Source organism: Triticum urartu, chromosome 5 (genome assembly GCF_003073215.2).
Source record: "Triticum urartu cultivar G1812 chromosome 5, Tu2.1, whole genome shotgun sequence".
NCBI lineage: Eukaryota > Viridiplantae > Streptophyta > Magnoliopsida > Poales > Poaceae > Triticum > Triticum urartu.
The window spans coordinates 408,730,138-408,756,751 of NC_053026.1; the positions used below are offsets into that span (position 1 = coordinate 408,730,138).

General features: G+C 45.1%; 1 protein-coding gene across 1 annotated transcript; it reads left to right on the forward strand.

The window, feature by feature from the left end:
* The first annotated feature begins 5,823 nt into the window (after positions 1 to 5,823).
* Positions 5,824 to 24,672, forward strand: LOC125507071 (GDSL esterase/lipase At5g45910-like). Its single transcript, XM_048671760.1, has 6 exons — positions 5,824 to 6,384; positions 23,164 to 23,407; positions 23,521 to 23,733; positions 23,819 to 23,967; positions 24,081 to 24,357; positions 24,446 to 24,672. The coding sequence occupies exons 1-6, from the start codon at positions 5,824 to 5,826 to the stop codon at positions 24,670 to 24,672; spliced, it is 1,671 nt and encodes a 556-aa protein (XP_048527717.1).
* Positions 24,673 to 26,614: the final 1,942 nt, after the last annotated feature.

The following is a 26,614-nucleotide window of genomic DNA, read 5'->3' on the forward strand; positions in this document are numbered from 1 at the left end:
CAGGCAGAGCGGCTCCTACACCCACAATGCACGACAAGTATCAGGCATATGCTTCCAGAGGCTGTGGAGATGATTACTTGGGCACTTCTGAGTGCTGAGACTCCGTGTCCTTCATGTTTCCTGTCATGCTTCGTGTTCATAGAGGCTCGCATCCTAGGGGAGGCTATAGGAAAAGATCATGGTGCTACCTGGCCCAATGCAGGTTGGTTCGGTGCATAGCCACATGACAACCTTGGGGTACGCCACCAAAAGCTCCAGATAAAATGCCAGAGGGTTTTCTTAGTCCACAGAGGTGAACACGTGCCTTCCAAGTTCTTAAGGTGGGTCTTCGAAAAGTCATGGAAGAAGAATCCTCAAGAAGTGCAAGCAAAATCCACAAAAGTGCAAGCAAGTTCACAAAGTCTATGGCCAATCAATCAATCCGCACACAAAAAAATCCTAAATCTCCAAGAAGCAATCAAAAAATCACCAAGAGTCCAAGAAGTAGTCAAGTTGTCCCAAGCAGTACGGGACTCACTAGAACGAAGGCGGAAGGTAGATGTTCACCACCCCTCAATAAGGCATGAAGAAAAATCGCCAAGCTGTTCTCCCAAAACCATCTACCCTGAACCTACCATACCCAAGTCTCTGGGTTCATGAGGCATGCGTAGTGGGCATGGTGGGCTGTGGGGCCCCTCCGCATGATGATGGGCTAGAATATGAATTTCTGTTGCCTCTCGGAAGCATCCCGAAACATGGCGTCTTCATACACATACACCGAGGCTTATGCAGTTGTTGAGTTGTAATCTTCATGGTATTTCGACGACTCTCGATGACAAGTCCTTTGGTAGCCTTCTCGGATGTCACACCTATAGCTGGTGTATAACGGGAAAGCCAACATTAAAAAAAACAACCAAACCTCCCTTTTTCTCTTGGTTCGCTTTGTTTTGTTGGGTGTTTCTAGTTGTTGCACTCCCCCAACGTCTTTTGCAGCCAATGAAGAGGTACTTCTCGGTGTTGCCGATGACAACCTAACGTCGAGTACTCTACACCAACCAACATCGCAGGGCGTCCGGGGCAACCAACCCGTACGCCATGAACGTCGACGATATCCCGACTTCAAACCTCTACACCGACCTACACCATGTTCGCATGGTGGCAGAAATACCCATGCGTGCATGGCGGCGCCGATGACATCCCGACGACCAATCACCTACACCAACATGAACGGTGAGCACCGGAAGGCGACACTTGCATGCTCCTAAGGGTGGTGCCGATGTCACTCCGGTACCCCGTCTCCAACAACAATGAAGCTTGGGGGCAACATCACCCCTTGATCATCCATAAGGCCGATGGCGTCCCGGCATACCATCAGAATTGCCCCGCCATGCCATGGCAACACACTATCCAAGGTGTAAGTGAGTTGTCGATGGCCTACCGACGCCTCACCTACATCATCACTGGAAGATCACGGGAGTAGTGCAATGCGCCAGTGCGGCTAGCATGAATCTGTGAAACCCTTCGATCTAGTCGGCTGACACCGCAACAGCTAGGCGGTCGCGACTAGGTCGATAAAACTTCTCCAAAATGTGGCATGGTGTTGCACTGTAGAATGGAGGTAAGCTGAGATCGCTTCGTTGATAGGCGCCATAGCAGCTACATGGCCCAACAAGTTGTCTCAGAAAACGGAAGGATCTACCCGCGTTATCTTTAAATAAAAAAACACCAAGGCTGCAAGTAAATTGCGCCCAGCGGTCGAACATTTTTAGCAAGTCAAGTTTGATCGCTTCGCGCTCGAACTCAACTTGGCGAGGGGGCATTTGTTCGACGAGAATTTGTGGCGCCAAAGTATCTATGAGCACGAGTATATATCATAGTGTTTTTTCATAGAATCAAAGGAAGAATGACTTTGGTAGTATTTGATATGCACACGTACAAATAAAAACTTTCTCCACGTTCGGTGGCCATAGTTCATGCATGTGAACTTGAGCCTGATGCATGCATGCGTTGCATGCTAATTAGCTTTCTCAATCACAAATATATTATTTAAATATTCCATCCAGCCCTCTAATCTGCCTGACACGTTGTTTAAAGTGTGTTGACAACTCGGTTGCTTATCTTTTGAAGCCACATGCATGCGTCTTGCTTGGGCCTGTCTAACAGCCAGCAAAATACATGATAAATCGAGTACGTCTGGTTGGTAGCAATTGGATAAGAATGCACCTTAAGCTCACGGTTTGAATGGATTATCATCACCTCCGTGTATCTTGCGAGCGATGCGTTCATCTAACAGAAAACTGGCGGCGGCCTACGCTGCACCACCGCATCATCCAGCCCTAGCTCCTTGCCTATATAAAGGCAGAACTCCACGACATGAGGACGAGGCACGGAGGCACGCACGCGTAGACGCCACCGCCCTTCACATCCATGCACGATCAGAGAGGAAGGACTCACGCATGCACACATCAATCACACAGAAAACACAGTACCTGACACCACGTGAGACGATGCCGGTGTGCACGGAGAGGAGGCCGGCGTTCATAAATCTACACCGGCGTGCACGGAGAGGAGGCCGGCGTTCATCCATCTACACACAAGGGACCTCCGCGTCATCGACATGAACATCAAGTTCACTTTTCCGGATGGTGAGATGATCGTCTAACTTTTCTCTTGTCTCTCTCCTTCACATGCAGCATGCATGCACCACGCCGAGGATACGTGTCGGTCACCTGAGATGATGCTCGTGTGATCCCATCGCCGCCTCCGGAGACGACTTCACCGGAACAGAAAACTACATTGGTACCGTCGGATTTAGTCTACACGAAGTCTTTCTCTTTTAGGTGTTATATTCTTGGCTGAAGATGACTTGGGAGCAGCCGGAGCTCCAAAGACGCAGCCCAACCGCTAGCCCCAGTGCTCTATCATGGCAGTCTACATGTCACCAGGGAACAGGTCACGACGCACAGGTCACAACGAACGGGCCCACCGGTGCACAGGTCCATGGCGTTCCGATCACGATGCACAGGTTTGGTGTCTTGCTTCCCGGATGAGACGGCGGGGCGGAGCCGGAGCTCGGTGATGACGTGGCCCGGGACTCGCTTCCCCCTTCATTGCGTACAGATCTTTTGTCAAACCAAAGTTTGCAGCGACACAGTACAAGATCGGTCCCTCCTTCGAGAGGTGCACCTATCGTGGCGAACAGGTCCTTGGCGTACAGGTCCATGGTGTCGCCGGCGTACAGGTCACCATCTGGCATAGCAGCAGTCCAAGGCGACGCGGACTCTACAATGGCACCTTTCCACGGCCTTGTAAGGCGTCCCCCTTTGTCTTGGTAGACCGCCGAATACTCGGCGTCTAGCCGAGACGAGGTGCCAACCACCTCGGCCACGCCCATCTAAGCGCGTGTTCGTTTTTACACTAACAGCAATCTCCCCAAACCATTACTCCCGCAAGGTGTAGGCCCTTGCGCACCCCGATGAAGTAACCGGCCGTCGAGAAATCTAAGCCAAGTGTGACCCATGCTACCCCAACACCAACTACTCCAACACCATCAAGACCGACGAGGCACGACAGCGAGGGCGGGTGCGGCCATCGCTAAGGCCACGCTACATGCAGCGCGTGTATCGACAAGGACACGGGCTGTGCCGCCGCCCACACACACATCACCATCATCATGCATGGAGGACGCGAAGCAAAGACGACGAAGACGACCACATAGCTCAATCGGAGGTATGCCGCGGAGCAACCGCAGGAGTAATTAATCGGGAACCTTCCGAGGCCCCGGGAACCAGGAGACCGCACTCGCCACAGTCAGGCTGGCCGTGCTAGTAGGCCACAGAGCGCATTTGTTTTCTTTACGGGATCTCATAATTTTGTTTCTCCAATGAGATTAATGAAATACTCGTTTGCCGTATTGTTTTCTTTGTGTACTACGGTACACTGGCATGCCTGCATATTTACATTTCCCTTTCCCGGCGCAAGAGAGAAATACACTCCCCTTCCCTTCTCGCGGAGTCCTTAGAGATTTTTCTCGTGTCAAACAAGCTCTAGTGCATCCGTTGCATAGCAACCCTACTCACTCACATTGATATCTATTGATGGGCATCACCATAGCCCGTTGATGCGCCTAGTTGATGTGAGACTATCTTCTCCTTTTTGTCATATCCACAACCACCATTCTATTCCACCTTTACTGCTATGTCCATGGCTCACGCTCATGTATTGTGTGAAGATTAAAAAAGTTTGAGAACATCAAAAGTATGAAAATTTTGCTTGGCTTGTCATCAGGGTTGTGCATGATTTAAATATTTTCAGTGATGGAGATAAGCATAGCCAGACTATATGATTTTATAGGGATAGCTTTCTTTGGCCATGTTATTTTGAGAAGACATGATTGCTTTATTAGTATGCTTGAGGTATTATTATTTTTATGTCAATATAAACTTTTATTTTGAACCTTTCGGATCTGAACATTCATGCCACAATAAAGAAAAATTACATCGATAATTATGTAGATAGCATTCCACATCAAAAATTATGTTTTTATTATTTACCTACTCGAGGACGAGGAGGAATTAAGCTTGGGATGCTTGATACGTCTTCAACATATCTATAATTTTTTATTGTTCCATGCTATTATATTATCTGTTTTGTATGTTTAATGGGCTTTAATATACTCTTTTATATTATTTTGGGACTAACCTTTTAACCGAAGGCCCAGTGCCAGTTTCTGTTTTTTTGCCTATTTTAGAGTTTCGGAGAAAAGGAATACCAAACGGAATCCAAACGGAATGAAACCTTCGCGTGATCTTTTTTGGACCGAAAGCAAACCAGAAGACTTGGAGTTGATGTCTCGAACACCACGAGGCGGCCACGAGGCAGGAGGGCACACCCCCCACCCTCGTGGGCCCCTTGTTGCTCCACCAACGTACTTCTTCCACCTATATATACTCTTATACCCTAGATCGATCGCAGAGAGCCACAAAACCACTTTTCCACTACCGCAACCTTCTGTACCCGTGAGATCCCATCTTGGGGCCTTTCCGGTGATCTGCCGGAGGGGCAATCGATCATGGAGGGCTTCTACATCAACACCATAGCCTCTCTAATGAAGCGTGAGTAGTTTACCACAGACCTCTAGGTCCATAGTTATTAGCTAGATGGCTTCTTCTCTCTCTTTGATTCTCAATACAAAGTTCTCCTTAATGTTCTTGGAGATCTATTCAATGTAATACTCTTTTGCGGTGTGTTTGCCGAGATCCAATGAATTGTGAGTTTATGAACAATATTATCTATGAATATTATTTGGTTCTTCTCTGAATTCTTATATGCATGATTTGATGTCTTTGCAAATCTCTTCGAATTATCGCTTTAGTTTGGCCTACTAGATTGATCTTTCTTGCAATGGGAGAAGTGCTTAGCTTTGGGTTCAATTTTGCGGTGTCCTTTCCCAGTGACAGTAGGGGCAGCAAGGCACGTATTGTATTGTTGCCATCGAGGATAAAAAGATGGGGTTTATATCATATTGCTTGAGTTTATCCCTCTACATCATGTCATCTTGTTTAAAGCGTTACTCTGTTCTTATGAACTTAATACTCCCTCCATTTTTGTGTACAAGGCCACTATCAAAAATACATATTGCATCTATACAAGGCCACCAACACAAAACGAGGCAAGAATTAATGATCCTTCCTCATATAAGCAAACCAGTTTAATGCGTGCATGCATGCTGTGATAATGACACTAGCTACTTTCTGCTAGACGTTCGCTCATCTCCTATTCATTGCTTGCATCCGCTCTTCTCCTTCTTCCTTCCTCGTCCATTCCATCTTCTTCTCTTCTCCTATGGCTAGTGGAGGCAGTGGCAGCGGAGGCTGGGCTACAAGTGGCGATGGCAGCAAGTCACACGCAGGCTGCCGCTCGGTTTCAAGCAGCAGCGGGCACTGGGCTGCAGGCCACGGCGGCTCTGTTTCAAGCGGCGGAGGACAGGAAGCTGCAGGCGACGGCGGCTACATTTCAAGCGGGGTCGACGGCTGGGCTGCAAGCGGCAGTCGCAGCTTTGTTTCAAGCGTCGGAGACGGCCGGGCTGTAGGCAATGACATGGCAGCCATAGCCGCCGTCCACCACGACGAGTTTGACTTCATCACCGGCCTTATCGACTCTGACGCAGAGACAGAAGACCAGCAGCTAGGCGCCGTCGATGTACAGTTGTCGGAGAAGATGCCACCATGGAGCATGCGATCTCTGAGTGCATTAGGAAGGTGGCTTGACGTAGAGAAGGGGACCGAACATGCACAGGTTCTGCTGACCGGAGACCTCGTTGGCATGGAAGACGACCTTGATAACTATGAGGAGGAAGAAGGTGTCTTCGTTGACGACGTAACAGAGATGTATCCACCCCAAGTGGTACATATTCCGGACTCCGAAAACTAAGACCGGCGAGGTGAGTATGCACCTGATACATTTGACCCGGATACGGTAGTGCCGGATTCCATTGATATTGAGCTCCTAGATGAGAAGTAGTCTCCTCTTTCATGTCTTCGATCATTGTGTTGTCAAGTTTGAAGTATGATTCCATTGTTGGATTATGAACTGTGCTACTCTTCCTTTAATCTTGCGTTGTTCAAGTTATGAGTCATGTTTTAGTCTTGTGGATTTATGAACATTGCTACTCTTGTTTAAGTGTGACGACTAAGTGTGATAATGGAGTACAAAAAAGTTGAATCTGAATGGTAAAACAGGTCAGTGTTTGGCGCCCGCGAACCTTTGGAAAAGATGGCGCGGACGAGAAAAAGATGGCGCGGGCGAGAATATGCAAAAAAAATGGCGCGGACGAGCAAAAGATGGCGCGGGCAAGTATTTGCAGCCCGTTTTTCGGACGTCCAATGCATGCTCTGCATGGCTGCATGCAACGAGTGAAAGCGGCGGGAGAGAGAGAGAGAGAGAGAGAGAGTTGTGCGCGGGATTAAAAATTGTTGTTCGCCACCTGAAGGATTGCATGCGGGGTGTTAATGTTCACGGTAAACGAAAAGAAGAGTTGGATGGCAAAGCACACATTAAATTCTACCTAGGTACATGTAATCTGAGATAGTGGCCTTGTATACAAAAATGGAGGGAGTACTCTAGATGCATGCTGGATAGCGGTCAATGTGTGGAGTAACAGTAGTAGATGCAGAATCATTTCGATCTACTTGACATGGACATGATGCCTATATTCATGATCATTCCCTAGATATTCTCATAACTATGCGCTTTTCTATCAATTGCTCGGCAATAATTTGTTCACCCACCGTAATACATGCTATCTTGAGAGAAGCCACTAGTGAAACCTATGGCCCCCGGGTCTCTTTCTTATTATATTGCATCTCTTTTATTTACATCGCATCTCGTTTACTATTTTGCAATCTTTACTTTCCAATCTATACAACAAAAATACCAAAAATATTTACTTTACTATCTTTATCAGATCTCACTTTTGCGAGTGACCATGAAAGGATTGACAACCCCTTTATCGCGTTGGTTGCAAGGTTCCTGATTGTTTGTGCAGGTACTAGGTTGTAACGCCCTGGACACATCCGCCGGTGGTCGTTACTCCTGGCGGGATCTAGACTGGCCTCACAGATCAATACTAGTCTTTTCTGCGCACTTTGTCCTCACTCATGCGCACCCGGGAGCAACTTCCCGGTCGGTCACCCATCCCGACACTACTCCAAGCTGAGCACGCTTAACTTTGGAGTTCTGTCCGAATGGGCTCCCGGAAAAGAAGGAATTCCTTATTGATATGAGTAGTCTATCATCCCTAATAAGCCAGGCTATCACATACATCCCCACTCAGAGGAATCGATGTCCTCGTTGGGCCACAGGAACGTTCCCTCTTGGCACATACGTCTGTGCTTCCAGTCCAGTACATGTGCCATGCCGTGTGCCACGACGGGTCACAAACATCATGAACAACATGACCACACACCTGTCCGCAACCATCCGTGTAACCATGAGGGTCAGCACTGATACCAACTTGTAACGCCCCGGACACACCCGCCGGTGGTCGTTACTCCTGGTGGGATCTAGACTGGCCCCACAGATCAATACTAGTCTTTTCTGCGCACTTTGTCCTCACTCATGCGCACCCGGGAGCAACTTCCCGGTCGGTGACCCATCCCGACACTACTCCAGGCTGAGCACGCTTAAATTTGGAGTTCTGTCCAAATGGGCTCCCGGAAAAGAAGGAATTCCTTATTGATATGAGTAGTCTATCATCCCTAATAAGCCAGGCTATCACATAGGTGACTTGTGCGTTGTCTCCTACTGGATAGATACCTTGGTTCTAAAAAACTGAGGGAAATACTTACGCTACTTTGTTGCATCAACCTTTCCTCTTCAATGGAAAACCAACGCATGCTCAAGAGGTAGCAGCTATGTACTCCGCTTCACACGTAGATCCCGCCATGACGCTGTGCTTACAACTGCACCAACTGACAGCTCCACCATTCAATAAAAATACATATCCGGTTTGTGACTTAGAGTCATCCGGATCAGTGTCAAAGCTTGCATCGACGTAACCATTTACGACGAGCTCTTTATCACCTCCATAAATGATAAAAATATCCTTAGTCTTTTTCAGGTATTTCAGGAATTTCTTGACCACTGTCCAATGATCCACTCCTGGATTACTTTGGTACCCCCCTGCTAAACTAATAGCAAGGCACACATTAGGTCTGGTACACAGCATTGCATACATGATAGAACCTATGGCTGAGGCATAGGGAATGACTTTCATTTCCTCTCTATCTTCTGCAGCGGTCGGGCATTGAGTTTGACTCAACTTCACACCTTGCAACACAAGCAAGAACCCTTTCTTTGACTAATCCATTTTGAACTTCTTCAAAACTTTATCAAGGTATGTGATTTGTGAAAGTCCAATTAAGCATCTTGATCTATCTCTAAAGATCTTGATGCCCAATATATAAGCAACTTCACCGAGGTCTTTCGTTGCAAAATTCTTATTCAAGTATCCTTTTATGCTATTCAGAAATTCAGTGTCATTTCCGATCAACAATATGTCATCCATTTGCCAAATTTCATAATATCAGAAATGCTACAGAGCTCCCACTCACTTTCTTGTAAATACAGGCTTCTCCAAAAGTCTGTATAAAACCATATGCTTTGATCACACTATCAAAGCGTATATCCCAACTCCGAGAGGCTTGCACCAGTCCATAAATGGGTCGCTGGAGCTTGCACACTTTGTTAGCACCTTTTGGATCGACAATACCTTTTGGTTGCATCATATACAACTCTTCTTTAAGATATCCATTAAGGAATGAAGTTTTTACATCCATTTGCCAAATTTCATAATCATAAAATGCGGCAATTGCTAACATGATTTAGACAGACTTACGCATCGCTACGGGTGAGAAGGTCTCATCGTAGTCAACTCCTTGAACTTGTCGAAAACCTTTCGCAACAAGTCGAGCTATGTAGACAGTAACATTACCGTCAGGGTCAGTCTTCTTCTTGAAGATCCATTTATTCTTTATGGCTTGCCGATCATCGGGCAAGTCAACCAAAGTCCACACTTTGTTCTCATACATGGATCCCATCTCAGATTTCATGGCCTCAAGCCATTTTGTGGAATCTGGGCTCATCATCGCTTCCTCATAGTTCGTAGGTTCGTCATGGTCAAATAACATGACCTCTAGAACAGGATTACCGTACCACTCTGGTGCGGATCTTGCTCTAGTTGACCTACGTTGTTTGGTAGTAACTTGATCAGAAGTTTCATGATCATCATCATTAGCTTCCTCACTATTGGTGTAGGAATCACTGGAACTGATTTCTATGATGAACTACTTTCCAGTAAGGGACAAGGTACAATTACCTCATCAAGTTCTACTTTCCTCCCACTCACTTCTTTCGAGAGAAACTCCTTCTCTAGAAAGGATCCATTCTTAGCAACGAATATCTTGCCTTCGGATATGTGATAGAAGGTGTACCCAGCAGTCTCCTTTGGGTATCCTATGAAGACACATTTCTCCGATTTGGGTTCGAGCTTATCAGGTTAAATCTTTTTCACATAAACATCACAGCCCCAAACTTTAAGAAACGACAACTTGGCTTTCTTGCCAAACCACAGTTCATATGGTGTCGTCTCAACGGATTTCGATGGTGCCCTATTTAACGTGAATGCAGCCGTCTCTAAAGCATAACCCCAAAATGATAGCGGTAAATCAGTAAGAGACATCATAGATCATACCATATCTAATAAAGTACGATTACGACGTTCAGACACGCCATTACGCTGTGGTGTTCCAGGTGGCATAAGCTGTGAAACTATTCCACATTGTTTCAAATGAAGACCAAACTCATAACTCAAATATTCACCTCCACGATCAGATCATACAAACTTAATTTTCTTGTTACAATGATTTTCCACTTCACTCTGAAATTCTTTGAACTTTTCAAATGTTTCAGACTTATGTTTCATCAAGTAGATATACCCATATCTGCTCAAATCATCTGTGAAGGTTAGAAAATAATGATACCCGCCGCAAGCATCAACACTCATCGAACCGCATACATTAGTATGTATTATTTCAAATAAGTCTATTGCTCGCTCCATTGTTCCGAGAACAGAGTCTTAGTCATCTTGCCCATGAGGCATGGTTCACAAGCATCAAGTGATTCATAATCAAGTGATTCCAAAAGCCCATCAGCATGGAGTTTCTTCATGCGCTTTACACCAATATGACCTAAACAGCAGTGCCACAAATAAGTTGCACTATCATTATTAAACTTATATCTTTTGGCTTCAATACTATGAATATGTGTATCACTACTATCGAGATTCAATAAAAATAGACCACTCATAAAGGGTGCATGACCATAAAAGATATTACTCATATAAATAGAACAACAATTATTCTCTGATTTAAATGAATAACCGTCTCGCATCAAACAAGATCCAGATATAATGTTCATGCTTAACGCTAACACCAAATAACAATTATTCAGGTCTAAAACTAATCCCGAAGGTAGATGTAGAGGTAGCGTGCCGACCGCGATCACATCGACTTTGGAACCATTTCCCATGCGCATCCAATCTTCGCTTAATCCATAGCCCTTGTTTAAAGTTGCAAATATGAGCAACATAACTAGTATCAAATACCAAGGCGCTACTGCGAGCATTAGTAAGGTACACATTAATAACATGTATATCAAATATATCTTTCACTTTGCCATCCTTCTTATCTGCCAAATACTTCAGGCAGTTCCGCTTCCAGTGACCAGTCCCTTTGCAGTAGAAGCACTTAGTCTCAGGCTTAGGTCCAGACTTGGGCTTCTTCACTTGAGCAGCAACTTGCTTGCCATTCTTCTTGAAGTTCCCCTTCTTCCCTTTGCCATTCTTCTTGAAACTAATGGTCTTGTTAACCATCAACACTTGATGCTCCTTCTTGATTTCTACCTCTGCAGCCTTTAGCATTGCCAAGAGCTCAGGAATTGCCTTATCCATCCCTTGCATATTATAGTTCATCACGAAGCTCTTATAGCTTGGTGGCAGTGATTGAAGAACTCTTTCAGTGACACTATCATCAGGAATATTAACTCCTAGTTGAGTCAAGTGGTCGTGGTACCTAGACATTCTGAGTATATGTTCACTGACAGAACTATTCTCCTCCATTTTGCAGCTGTAGAACTTATTGGAGACTTCATATCTCTCAATCCGGGCATTTGTTTGAAATATTAACTTCAACTCCTGGAACATCTCATATGATCCATGACATTCAAAACGTCCTTGAAGTCCCAATTCTAAGCCATAAAGCATGGCACACTGAACTATCGAGTAGTCATCAGCAGCAGGCCTAGCACCTAGCGGTGCTTCCAGGATGTAATTTTGTTGTGCAGTAATGAGGATAATCCTCAAGTTATGGACCCAGTCCGTGTAGTTTCTACCATCATCTTTCAACTTAGCTTTCTCTAGGAACACATTAAAATTCAATGGAACAGTAACACAGGCCATTTATCTACAACAGCATAGATATGCATAATACTATCAGGTACTAAGTTCATGATAAATTAAAGTTCAATTAATCATATTACTTAATAACTCCCACTTATATAGACATCCCTGTAATCATCTAAGTGATCACGTCATCCATATCAACTAAACCATGTCCGATCATCATGTGAGATGGAGTAGTTTTCAATGGTGAACATCACTATGTTGATCATATCTACTATATGATTCACGCTCGACCTTTCGGTCTCAGTGTTCCGAGGCCATATCTGCATATGCTAGGCTCGTCAAGTTTAACCCGAGTATTCTGCGTGTGCAAAACTGGTTTGCACCCGTTGTATGTGAACGTAGAGCTTATCACACCCGATGATCACGTGGTGTCTCGGCAGGACGAACTATAGCAACGGTGCATACTTAGGGAGAACACTTATATCTTGAAATTCAGTGAGAGATCATCTTATAATGCTACCGCCGTACTAAGCAAAATAAGGTGCATAAAGGATAAACCTCACATGCAATCAAAATAAGTGATATGATATGGCCATCATCATCTTGTGCCTTTGATCTCCATCTCCAAAGCACTGCCATGATCACCATCGTCACCGGCTTGACACCTTGATCTCCATCGTAGCATCGTTTGCCGTCTCGCCAACTATTGCTTCTACGACTATCGCTACCGCTTAGTGATAAAGTAAAGAAATTACATGGCGATTGCATTTCAAACAGTAAAGCGACAACCATATGGCTCCTGCCAGTTGCCGATAACTGTTACAAAACATGATCATCTCATATAACAATTTATATCATCACGTCTTGACCATATCACATCACAACATGCCCTGCAAAAACAAGTTAGACGTCATCTACTTTGTTGTTGCAAGTTTTACGTGGCTACTACGGGCTTCTAGCAAGAACCGTTCTTACATACGCATCAAAACCACAACGATTTGTCGTCAAGTGTGCTATTTTAACCTTCAACAAAGACCAGGTGTAGTCAAACTCAATTCAACTAAAGCTGGAGAAACAGACACCCACTAGCCACCTGTGTGCGAAGCACGTCGGTAGAACCAGTCTCATGAACACGGTCATGTAATGTCGGTCTGGGCCGCTTCATCCAATAATACCGCTGAATCAAAGTAAGACATGCTGGTAAGCAGTATGACTATTATCGCCCACAACTCATTGTGTTCTACTCGTGCATATAACATCTACGCATAGACCTGGCTCGGATGCTACTGTTGGGGAACGCAGTATTACAAAAAATTTACCTACGATCACACAAGATCTATCTAGGAGATGCATAGCAACGAGAGGGGAGAGTGTGTCTACGTACCCTCGTAGACCGAAAGCGGAAGCGTTTAGTAACACGGTTGATGTAGTCGAACGTCTTCGCGATCCAACCGATCCAAGTACCGAAGGTACGGCAAAGTTATCGACACAGGGCTTTGCCTACGCACTACAACGATATGATCGAGGTGTGTAACTGTGGAGGGCGGCACCGCACATGGCTAAAAGATCAACTTGTGTGTTCTAGGGTGCCCCCTGCCCGGGTATATAAAGGAGGGAGGGGGAGCCCGGCCGGCCAGGCTAGGGCGCGCCGAGAGAAGGGGAATCCTACTAGGACTCCAAGTCCTAGTAGGTTTCCACGTAAAGGAGAAGAGGGAAGCAAGGGAGAGGGTGGCCGTGCCCCCAACCCCTTGTCCAATTCCGACTGGGCTTGGGGGTGGAGGGCGCACGCCACCTCCTGGCTGCCGCCTCTCCTTCCCACTAAGGCCCACTAAGGTCCATCAACTCCCCGGGGGGTTCCGGTAACCTCTTGGTACTCCGGAAAATACCTGAACTTCTTCAGAACCATTCCGATGTCCGAATATAGCATTCCAATATATATCTCTTTATGTCTTGACCATTTCGAGACTCCTCGTCATGTCCGTGATCTCATCCGGGACTCCGAACAACCTTCGGTCATCAAATCACATAAACTCATAATACAAATCGTCATCGAACATTAAGTGTGCGGACCCTACGGGTTCGAGAACTGTGTAGAGATGACTGAGACATATCTCCGGTCAATTAGCAGAACCTGGATGCTCATATTGGCTCCTACATATTCTACGATGATCTTTATCGGTCAAACCACATAACAACATACATTGTTCCCTTTGTCATAGATATGTTACTTGCCTGAGATTCGATCATCGGTATCATCATACCTAGTTCAATCTCGTTATCGGCAAGTCTCTTTACTCGTTCCATAATGCATCATCCCGTAACTAACTCATTAGGCACATTGCTTGCATGTCTTATAGTGATGAGCCTTACCGAGAGGGCCCAGAGATACCTCTCCGACATTCGGAGTGACAAATCCTAATCTCGATCTATGCCAACTCAACAAACACCATCAGAGACACCTGTGGAGCATCTTTATAATCACCCAGTTACGTTGTGACGTTTGATAGCACACAAGGTGTTTCTCCGGTATTTGGGAGTCGCATAATCTCATAGTCTGAGGAACATGTTGTCACACCCATGATGCGGCTATATCTCCCACGTGTCGAAGCATGACTTAGAGGCATAACCGCATTGTAAGCAATGTCGCAAGTGAGGTAATATTCACACAACCCATGTAATGAATACGAAAGGAGATACATAGTTGGCTTACAATCGCCACTTCACACAATACATGAATATAACATTACAACATCCAGAAAACAAACAAGATCCGACTACGGAACCAAAATAAAATAAGACTACCCCAAATGCTACACAGATCCCCGATCGTCCCAACTGGGCTCCACTACTGATCAACTGAAACAAAACAACACAATGAACGAGATCTTCATCGAGCTTCTCCTTGAGCTCGGCTGCGTCACCTGCACGGTATCATCGGCACCTGCAAGCTAGTTTTGGAAGTAATCTGCGAGTCACGGGGACTCAGCAATCTTACACCCTCGTGATCAAGACTATTTAAGCTTATAGGTAGGGTAAAAGGTATGAGGGGGAGCTGCAGCAAGCGAGTAGCATATTAGGTGACTAACATACGCAAATGAGAGCGAGAAGAGAAGGCAAAGCACGGTCGAGAAAGTATGATCAAGAAGTGATCCTAGAACAACCTACGTTCAAGCATTACTCCAACACCGTGTTCACCTCCCGGACCCCGCCGAGAAGAGACCATCATGGTTACACACGCGATTGATGCATTTTAATTAAGATAAGTTTCAGGTTTTCTACAACCGGACATTAACAAATTTCCATCTGCCCATAACCGCGGGCATGGCTTTCGAAAGTTCAAATCCCTGCAGGGGTGTCCCAACTTAGCCCATCACAAGCTCTCACGGTCAACGAAGGATATTCCTTCTCCCAAGACAATCCAATCAGACTCGGCATCCCGGTTACAAGACATCCTCGACAATGGTAAAACAAGTCCAGCAACACTGCCCGAATATGCCGACAAATCCCGATAGGAGCTGCACATATCTCGTTCTCAAGGCACACTTAGATGAGCGCTCCATACAACTAAAACCAAACCTCGAGTTTCCCCGAGGGGGCGCTGCACAGGGCTCTAGTTTGGACCAACACTCAGAGGAGCACTGGCCCGGGGGGTTTAAATAAAAATGACCCTTGAATCCGCGGAACCCAAGGGAAAAAGAGGCTAGGTGGAAAATGGTAAAACCAATGTTGGGCATTGCTGGAGGAGTTTTATTCAAGGAGAACTATCAAGGGGTTCCCATTATAACCCAACCGTGTAAGGAACGCAAAATCAAGGAACATAACACCGGTATGATGGAAACTAGGGCGGCAAGAGTGGAACAAAACACCAGGCATAAGGCCCAGCCTTCCACCCTTTACCAAGTATATAGATGCATTAGTTAAATAAGAGATATTGTGATATCCCAACAAAATATCCATGTTCCAACATGGAACAAACTCCAATCTTCACATGCAACTAACAACGCTATAAGAGGGCCTGAGCAAAGCGGTAATATAGCCAAACAACTGTTTGCTAGGACAAGGTGGGTTAGAGGCTTGACATGGCAATATGGGAGGCATGATAAGCAAGTGGTAGGTATCGTAGCATAGGCATAGCAAAAGAGCGAGCATCTAGCAAGCAAAGATAGAAGTGATTTCGAGGGTATGGTCATCTTGCCTGAAATCCCGCAAGGAAGAAGAACGAGTCCATGAAGAAGACAAACGGACGAAGTCAAACGAATCCTCACAAACGCGACGTTATCGAAACTAACCCGAAGAAGCACAAGAGGAAAGGAGCAAACAACATAGTAAACAACCACCACATAGACATGGCATGATGCACAACCAAGTATGATGCATGACCGGTTTAATGATACATGGCATGGCAAAGTGCACAAGCAATCCTACAAATCAAGTGGAGCTCAATATGCAACGAGTTGCATATTGACGAAACACCACATTCAAGTTATTTAGTTTGATCTCGCTTATGTACCCAACAATATTAAATGTTGATTAACATGGCAAGGGTGAAGCACAACAAAACTACCTATCTAGGCAAGTTCAAATGAGGCCGGAAACAACGAACAACAACTCCGGCAAAACCCCATATGCAAATATTAGGTTTGGTACTGTTCTGACCTAAACACAATTTTAGAGTTGTTAAACATGCAAAGCAAGTACACCATGTTAAACTAGGCATTTTTCTACCCCATTTACATATAAAGTTTATTAAAAACCGAGCTACGGTTATTAAGTTATGAATTAAATCATTTTAATAAGTTATTTAAGCAAATTTAAACAAACATCATTTTAAACATTTTAGACATGGATGAAAAAGACATATTATGAAACTACACAAAATTCTAAGCAACTTTCATATTAAGTTTGTTTAATTTGGATGCACGTTTTGAGAGTTATTAAATGCATGAAGTTTAGGGGGTTTCCTGTAAAACTGGGTTCTCTGGAAAAAAAAGGAAAATCGTTCAGGGAAAAAAATACAGCATGGGCCGAAACTGGCTGGACCCAACAGGAGGAAAAAAAAACAAAGGGTGCTGCTCACTTTGGGCTGAGGCCCAGTCGGGAGAGAGGCCGGTTGCTGGGCCGGTCAACGTGCAGCCGAACCGAGCCAGGAGAGGAAGACGCGTTCTCCTCCCTGTTCGAGCGAAGCAGTGGCAGGTTCAGCGGCGATGCAGGAGAGCTACGACGGCGAACTTGGCGGTGGCTTGAAGGACTTGGCGGGGCGCCAGCGACGCGGACGAGACGAAGGGGACTACGGGCGGAGAAACTCTAGGCGACGGCGCTGGCCCCGAAGCTGCATGAGTTCGAGCGCCACGGTGGTTGCAGCGGAGATGCAGTAGTGTCAGCGGCGCTAGAACTTGGAGCTCGGGGAGGATCTGGGCGACGGTGGCTTGCAGCCAGGACAGGAGGTGAGGCGGATGAGCAGCTCCGGCCGGATCCAATCAATGGTGGCAGCGCGGGCGAAGACGACAGCCTCAGGTCACGGGGAGCTCGGCTGTAGGGAAAGCACTGCTTGTCGTCCTCCCGCTCGATGCAGAGGAGGCGACGGCGCAGGACTGCGGGGCTCCGGCGGGAGAGGCTTGAGGCGCAGTGGTGGCGGGCTCGAGCAAATCCGACGGGAATGGGGCACCGGAGAAAGAACGGCGACGGCTTGGCGTGGACGGAAGAGCTCGGGCGCGGCGACGCAGCTCCGGTTGGCCATGGAGATTCCTCCTCGCAGCAAGAAACGAGAACATGTGAGAGAGGAACAAAGAGAGAAGGGGATTAGAGGGGCATCGGCGGGGTACTGGCCTGGCCGTTTTGGTCCGACGACGACGCTCACCAGCGACGAGGTAAGGAGGAGGACGGGAAGGCTGGGGATCGAACCCCTCTCGATCTGGATTGGCTGGGCACGAAAGCCAAGTGAAGTTTGGTGGGGTTGCGGCGGTGCGATGGGATGGATCGGGGTGGATCCCGATGGGGATTTGGGAGATGAGTGCGGCGGCGGCAGCAGGACAAACTTCCTAGATTTTAGGGTTTGGATAGAGTTTGATCTATATATAGCAAAAAGGCTAAGTTTAAGGGCATTTGGTCCCTCCGATCTTAATCGGATGGTCCCGGATAAATAGGCTAGGGAGATCAAATAATAAAACGGAGATGTTTTGTAGATGTTTGGGGATGATCCGGATCCAACGGTGACGACTGCCCGGGTCGGTTCCGGGACAGCTTTCGGGTGCGCGCGCGAGGAGGGTCGCGGGCTGATGAGAGATGTTAGGTAGGGCCTGGCGGTGAGAGGTAGTGCAGAAGGCAATGGGCTGAGAAGAGAGAAGAGGAGAGGCCCGGCGACTGTTTTCGGAGACCGAAAACATCCGACGTTAGACCGACTATAATGTCGCCATATTTATCCGTTGGGCTATCAAACTAACTCCGAATGCGATGAAACTTGGAAGGCGACCTACCTACAACATAACAACACCACATGCCAACTTTCAACCCATTCCGAGAACATTTCCTGGCCACTTATAAAATACTATTTCGGACGTGCCGCGGGCGCGTGCGAGTGTGTCTGGGCTCAGAACGGACAACGGACGGAATTGGGGAACCCGGACGGATGCAAGTTTTGAAAACATGATGATGCAATGCAGATGACATGACAAGGATGCAACACGCAAACGAATGACAAGGCAACAACAGCGAATAACTGGAAGACACCTGGCGCAACGGTCTCGGGGCGTTACACATGTATAAGTCATGAAGAAAGCAATAGCAGAAAAACTAAACGATCATTATGCTAAGCTAACGGATGGGTCTTGTCCATCACATCATTCTCTAATGTCTCATAGTCTGAGGAACATGTATAAGTCATGAAGAAAGCAATAGCAGAAAAACTAAACGATCATTATGCTAAGCTAAAGGATGGGTCTTGTCCATCACATCATTCTCTAATGATGTGATTCCGTTCATCAAATGACAACACATGTCCATGGCTATGAAACTTAACCATCTTTGATTAACGAGCTAGCCAAGTAGATGCATACTAGGAACACTATATTTGTCTATGTATCCACACATGTACTAAGTTTTCAGTTAATACAATTCTAGCATGAATAATAAACATTTATCATGATATAAGGAAATATAAATAACAACTTTATTATTGCTTCTAGGGCATATTTCCTTCAGTTTTCGTAGGGGGTCGCTCTTTCTCTGAGATCTTGGTAAAGCAGAAAGAGGAGAGAAAGAGCGACCATCATGAAAGTCGGTGAGATTTGTTCTTGGAGGAAAGAAATCAAGTTTTGATGATGACGGTCAATCTGGGCGAGTTTGTCCTATGAAATACCTATGCAATGCACGATGGACTCACCCAACTTGACCATCACTGAAGTCAAAATACACAGGAGAGTGTCCACCATATATACAACCACAAGAGAGATGAGATTTGTAACAGTTCTTCTTGGAGAAAAAAGTTGACTTTTGACATTGACGGTCGATCTGGGCCAGTTCATCACGTGATACCTTGAGAGAGTGTCCACCATATATACAACAACCTTGGTAAATTTGCTTAGAATTAATCTTTGTTGTTAATTCTTATCTTATTTTTCATTGTGTGATGAAAGGTGTTAGCACCGATCGATTTCGTGGTTATGCCTTCCTCCGATGATGCAACTTCCGTTAAGGTCGACTCCACGGTCAAGGAGAAGCACGCCAGTGAAGACCGCTTGGCGGTGCTCATTGACGAGAACTAGTAGCTGATCCTAATAAAGTATTTTGCGAATCTAACTAAGAAGAATCTGCTAACTAAGGAGAGCAAATCCCCCTTTGTTTGAACTCCTGCTCAGCGATAAGGACCTCGGTCCATTTGTCATTTAGTCTATCCTGCTCACCTTGAAGCTATTCGGACTTCTGTTTCATTCTTCTGGCGGTACTAATAAACCGCCGGTGGAAAGCCTGTAGCCGAAGGTCGGTGAACGGCTCCTCGGGGACATCGAAGTCATCGGATCTGAGGGTTAAATCATCCTTGGTCTCCGGATAATAATCATAATCATTGGGTTCCTCCTCATCACTTGTATTGTCCAAGATACAAACGTCTTGGGTGGAGGGAACTGCTCGACTTTGAGTCTCCTCGGCGGTGATCGGGAGCACGTCCTGTGATGGATTGCTGGCAACTTCGTTTGAATTGGTGTGTTTTCATAGGCGTGGTCCGATATGTCAGTTCTATATTTGACAGTAACGACTTCGTGGGTGGCGGGTGCGATGAATTTTCTCGTGTCTTTGGACTCTCCTTTGATCTTGTCGTAGACCGAAGTCTGGTCGTCCGAGAGTCTAACAACGCGTTTGGTTCAACGGAAATGTCACGACTTCCGATTACAGCGCTTTCTGAAACAGAATCCGGCGTTTGGTAGGCCCACGATGTATTAGGTAGCGGCGTCTTCCGATACATGCGCTCGCGAAGCGGAAAACGGCGGGACCGAAGGTGATTAGAAAATCAGGAGCCGAACGCTCGAAACAAACATATCTCGTATTCGGTAAAAATAGTCTGAAGACGAAGCTTCCCGATACCCAAGTCGAATACGTTACCTGAGCGCAAACCAAACGCGTCGTAAGGTTCTGGATTCTGCTTAACATCTTGTTTACAACAGAGAGTTTGGCCTCGCCCATCTCTTAACGGTAGGGGGAGCTTACCTGTAGATCAGCTGGGGTGCGGTGTAACGCTGCCTCAGAAGCCTTACCGGAGGGGCTTGATGTCTAAGCTGGCGAGGTAATGTTCAGATCCTTGAGGCCAAGTCCGGGGAGTGGATCTCGTCATGGGCCTGCTCCAAGATCGAATCTGGTTCGTGGGCAATGACATGCGAAGAATCCTCGAGCTGATCAGAAACCCAACCCGAGAAGACGAGCTTGCCACGGGCATCCGCGGCATATTCCAGATTGCCAAATCGAAGGGCTTGGCTTGGGCGAGACTCTCCACCTGGCCGAGGTGCCAACGGGGTCAGCGCATAGTACGCCGCTTCCTAAAGCGAAGAGTGGGTCGGGGACAAAAGATATCCCCACAGCCGATGTTGTCATCGATCCGAAGACCTACCACCGAGCTCTCGTGATCACCTGACGGGACCTGTATGGGCCACCAATGTCAGTGCTAAAACCGGCAGATCTTGGGTAGGGGGTCTGAAGCTTGATGATCAGAGATAGATGGTAACAAGGAAAGTAGGGACACGATGTTTTACCCAGATTCGGGCCCTGCATCCTTCTTCTTATATATTGATTGTGATGGGGTATATAGTACAAATTGATCTACCTCGAGATTGTATGAGTGTCTAAGCTTTGTACACCTTGCGAATGAGAATGCGTGCCTCTATGGACTAAACCCCGCGTCTTATATAGACGTCGGGGGTACCTAGGATTTACACATGGTTGGTTACAATGTAGGGATAAACATGCAAACTATTCAAAATATGCTTTAAGTGTAGGCGAGGGCTAGCATGGTCCACTTGTCTATCTTCGGTTAGTCTTCGGCCTGACCCATCTCCATAGGGCCAACGTGACAAGCACCCACTAATTCAGGACACCAACAGGGGGTAAAAACAGTTTGTATAGGACCAAACAGTTTGTATAGGACCTGCCTGCACTAGTGGTGGCTAGTTGTCCAGACTCCCGCAAAGTCCCTTGGGTTGCTTCCGGTTTGCCAAAAAACCGACTTCCGGATTGGTCCGCGGACTAATATGGGACGTCGTTGAATGGTTGTCCGGACACTTGCGGGAGGTTTGAGAGTCTGCTTTAAAGATGCCCTAAAACAACATTCCTTAAAAGATTCTGGCAATCGTGCCATGAAGTGGGGTTTTCTTTGGCCAAAACATACTACAAAATCGGACCGAGCATGAAGATATCAATGAGAGTTCTTTCTCTTTCGGAATTTTTCTGGCGAAAGATCTTTGGTCTTTCCCTAAAGCCGATTAAAAAAAATGGACAACTATTATGTACTCGCTCAGAATGATTCTTTTATTTATCTATAATTCATGACCTATTAGAAGTAAAATGTGCCCTGGTGCAATACTTACAAACAGAAAAGGTTGCTATTAGGTTGATAGTAACCTAGAGTGTCCAACCCACACTATGTATGTCCTCTCTGTTTTAACTTTTTTTCTCCCGCCTTTGGTTTTCTTTCACCGGTTTTCATTGAAAACCACACACGTCTTGCTGGTTTAGCAAATGAAATCATCTATACCAATATAAAAAGACATAAAGAGGCAGATCCAATTAATCTCGCCCATTAAATCATGGCAATCCAACGACCTAGACTGCTTCAATGTCGAGCACTCAATACGTTTAGCGTGCAGTTAATTTCATACCAATTATAGTGCTAATTACATAATAACACACAAATAATATTCTACTTAATATCCGCATGCACTTAATATATTTTCAAATTAACGTGCATTGCACGTACACATTGACTAGTGTCATCTTTGGTAAATCAATAATTTTTGTTTTATTAAGTAAGTACTCCCTTCGTTTTTATTTAGTCCGCGTATTAGCTTTAGTCAAAGTCAAGCTTTGTAAACTTTGACCAAATTTATAAACAAAAATATTAACATATACAATAACAAACATATACCATTAGATTTATTATTGAATGTACTTTCACATCATATAGATTTTTTATAGAAAATGTTTGTACTTTTTTCTAAAAATTTGGTCAAATTTTACAAAGTTTGACTTCAGTCAACTCTAATATGCAGAGTAAATAAAAACGGAAGAAGTATTGATTCATTTGGCAGCTAAATTCCATATTTGTCATGTAATCACGGCAATTGCGTACAAAATATTGTGCCAGCAATTATATTGTGTTTGTAGTAGTGCAAAAAAAAGAGAGTAAGTGCTGATTCATTTGGCAGCTAAAATCCATATTTGTCATGTAATCACGGTGATTGCGTACAAAATATTGTGCCAGCAATTATACTGTCTTTGTATAGTATAAGTGCAAAATCGTTGCTCAATCTTATTCAATTAGTACCTCCTGGCCCGTATCAGTTTAGGAGCTCCCACCTTAATTAACATGGTAACTCCATTGGTTTCCCAAAAGAAAAACATGGTAACTCCATTGACTGTTTCCTAAAATAACGCATGGTAACTCCATATCAGCAGAGGGCAGCGTCTACTATAATTAGCCCTCGGGCGCCTCTGATTTTCTTCAGCAATCCACGTTTTTGCAGCCATGGAGCTTACCCTCGTATTTCTCACTTCTCGCCCTCTTCTGTCTCCAAGGCGTGAGCGCCGACAGGGTTAAGTTCACCTCCTTGTTTGCCCTCGGCGACTCCAACATCGACACCGGCAACCTGCTTATCTTGGCTACTCCGGATGTGCCTGTGTTCAATAACAAGCCTCCTTACGGCAAGACCTTCTTTGGCCACCCCAATGGCCGCTTCAGCGACGGGAGAGTCACCATCGATTTCATCGGTAAGTTGAACTATCAGATAATTCGTTGAGTCAAGTGAACACTTTGCTCAAAATTTGATTAGATGGAATTTGAATAACTGATCATGTACCTTGTTCTTTTGGTTTGGTACCAGCCGAGGAGTTTGGTCTCCCTCTTCTTCGACCCTCCCTGCAAAAGAGCCCTGACGTCTCCAAGGGCGTCAACTTCGCTGTCGGCGGCGCGACGTCGCTCAACGCCGACTTCTTCGAGAGGAACAAATATGTTAATTTCAAGCTTCTAAACAGTTCTCTGAACGTGCAGCTGGACTGGTTCGAGAAACTCAAGCCATCGTTTTGCAAGACGGCAGGTCTGCGACACGCTCCCTTGTCTAGCCGTTACAGTGCTTAATTCTTGGCTGTTACACACATACCGAGAAACTGCTTGATACGTAGGACCAAGTGAATGCTTCAAGAAAACCCTCTTCGTCGTCGGGGAGTTTGGAGTGAACGACTACAACCTGGCATGGGCTGCGGGGAAGTCTGAAGGCGAAGTGAGGGCTTATGTACCTCAAGTTGTGCAAAATATTGCCAATGCCGTCGATGTATGTAATACATTTTGCAATTTCTTTAGTTATGCTTCAGTTTTTTGGTACACAACACACCATTTTTGTGACACGGCGCTAAACTAGTCAACTTAATTACCTTGGTGCAACAGGTGCTCATCAAAGGAGGTGCAACTTACGTGGTCCTGCCGGGGATCCCGCCGATCGGGTGCTCGCCGTCCCTGCTGGCGACCCGCGTGAAGCTCAACAAGGCGAAGGAGTTCGACCAGCTCGGCTGCCTAAGCGACGTCGACCGCGTGACCAAGTACCACAACACCCAGCTCCGTGATGCGATCGACGGTCTGAGGCGCAAGTACACGCATGCCAAGGTCATCAAGGCTGACTTCTACAACCCGATCATCGACATCCTCCGAAACCCTGGCCGGTTCGGTACGTAAGAAAAAGAAGTTCTGCGTGCATGGGTTGCATGTGCATGGCCACTGAGTTATCTGAGATTTTGTGACCGATCTGCATGCAGGAGTGGCCGGCGGCGACGTTCTGCGGGCTTGCTGCGGAGGTGGCGGGAAGTACAACTGGAACATCAGCGCCGTGTGCAGCCAACCGGGGGTGGCCGCCTGCAAGAATCCCTCGGCGTTTGTGAGCTGGGACGGGACTCACTTCACGGAGGCCACGTACCGCCACGTCGCCAAAGGGTGGCTCTCCGGTCCTTACGCCGATCCGCCCATACTGAATGCTAATAACTAGTATTAGAGAGGAGCCCGGAATAAAACCGTTACAGGTGTCGTAAAGAGTTCCACGGTTCACGAACATGTTAATACCATGTTTTAGAAGGAATCAATAAAAGTTAGCTTTAGACAATTGATTTGAGACGATTTTTTTTTTTTTGAAACCAAGACGAGTTGTTTTTAGAGGGGGGAGAGAACTGAAACGACCCGAGGCAAATTGACAGTAATTTTCAGCAGCGACTAACTACAGAGACTAGCTATTGTTGCATGCTGTACTTCTGAAACTCATGGTATAACTCAATGGCTTTATACTCGGCGGGCTAGCGTCCAGTTATTATAACAAATCCAAGAAAGTGCAACCTTTTATTATCCTCAGTCTCTGCATTAGCAGTGCCAATGCATACAAGAGTCTAAAGTATATTTGGGGCCATAACATTACCACTATTGAGTTACCCGTGACATTCTGCGGACTAAAAAAATTGAGTTACCCGTGATATTCAAAAAGAAGGGAAAAAACACAAAGTTGAGCAACAAATTAATATGTATATCCAAGAAAAAAGTTCACAGCTCGCGGCCATGATGCTCTAGACCAAATCATGGCAAATGTGTGTATCGAAACAATAAAATTTTCCTTCCACTGCAAAAAACTAAAAATGCTACGCTCTTAATAATTACCATGCTCTATATTTTTTGCTATCATAACATAAAAATCACACACTGAATATTTCTAGTTTAAAATATATTAAAATTGCCATGCAGAAAAATTACCAAAATCTAGAATGTAATTTGCCATGATCTTTTTTTAGATTTAATTTGTCATGATCTTAATATAAATAAATTTCCATGCTCTATGTTTTCTTTGTCATAACATAAAAAAAGCGCACATAGAAAAGTGCCATGGTTGGACATAAATAAAAAGGGTGTAGTGAGACTTACCGAAGAGTCAAGTGATATAACATGTAAGAAAGAAAGAAAAGAACTAAAAAGAAAGTTTGACATAGTTCTCAATGTAAGATCTCATGAGTATAGCGCCGACTGAAACTTAACCAAGTCTTAGTCGACTGAGATTTAGCAGACTGAAATAAAAATTGCCATGCCATTAAAAACAAAATTCACATGATCTAGATAATATAAAAGACCTTGCTCTTAAAAATGCACAAAATATAATTAATAAACTTGCTATCGTCTAAAAACGGAATAAAAATCTGGTTTTCGACGAAAATGTATCAAATAAAAAATTGGCATGGTCGAGAAAATAAAAATTGCTATGCTAATTCAAAGAAAGAGTCGTGCTCTAAATAACAGAATGGTCATCCTCTATTTTTCTGTTGTCATAACATAACAATCACACAAACAAATTGTCGTGATTGAAAATAAATAAAAATGCCATGACACTAAAACTATATTTACCAAGATAATAAATTTGCCATGTTTTATACTTTATTTGTCATAGCATAAAATATCGTGCATACAAACTTATCATTGTCGAACTAATAAAATTGCCATGCGACTAAAACAAAAATTGCCATGATCTAGATAATAAAATTTGCATGCTTCTAAAAATTGAAAATAAATGCCATGGTAAGTTCAACAATTTTTCCATGGCATGCATGTTCAGTAAAAATTGCCATGGAATGTGCCCAAGAAGAAACAAAGAAAGGTCCTAATTTATGTAGATTTGTGCATGATGCATTTAAAATACTCGCCATGATGCTCTATATGAATGTGGCCATATATGATAAGGTGCCATGTCAGTATATTTTTTCTTCAAGAATTGCCATGATTTAGAAATCAAAAATTGTTTAAAAGAACTTCCCATGAGACAAATATACTTTTATTTCAAGAATTTGAAAGTATAGTTCATAGAATTGTCGTGGAAACATAAAGTTCTGAATTCCCATGTGACCATTACCCAAAAAATCAAACTTCCATGTTATGGAGAAACCCAATTTGTTCATGAA

What these genes read in the sequence shown, in the direction of transcription:
- LOC125507071 (XM_048671760.1), top strand. Translation starts at nt 5,824, where the DNA reads ATGGCTAGTGGAGGCAGTGGCAGCGGAGGCTGGGCTACAAGTGGCGAT. An exon ending in AGATGTATCCACCCCAAGTG is followed by an intron (nt 6,385 to 23,163) that starts GTACATATTCCG and finishes ACGTTTTTGCAG; the next exon opens with CCATGGAGCTTACCCTCGTA. An exon ending in ATCGTTTTGCAAGACGGCAG is followed by an intron (nt 23,734 to 23,818) that starts GTCTGCGACACG and finishes CTTGATACGTAG; the next exon opens with GACCAAGTGAATGCTTCAAG.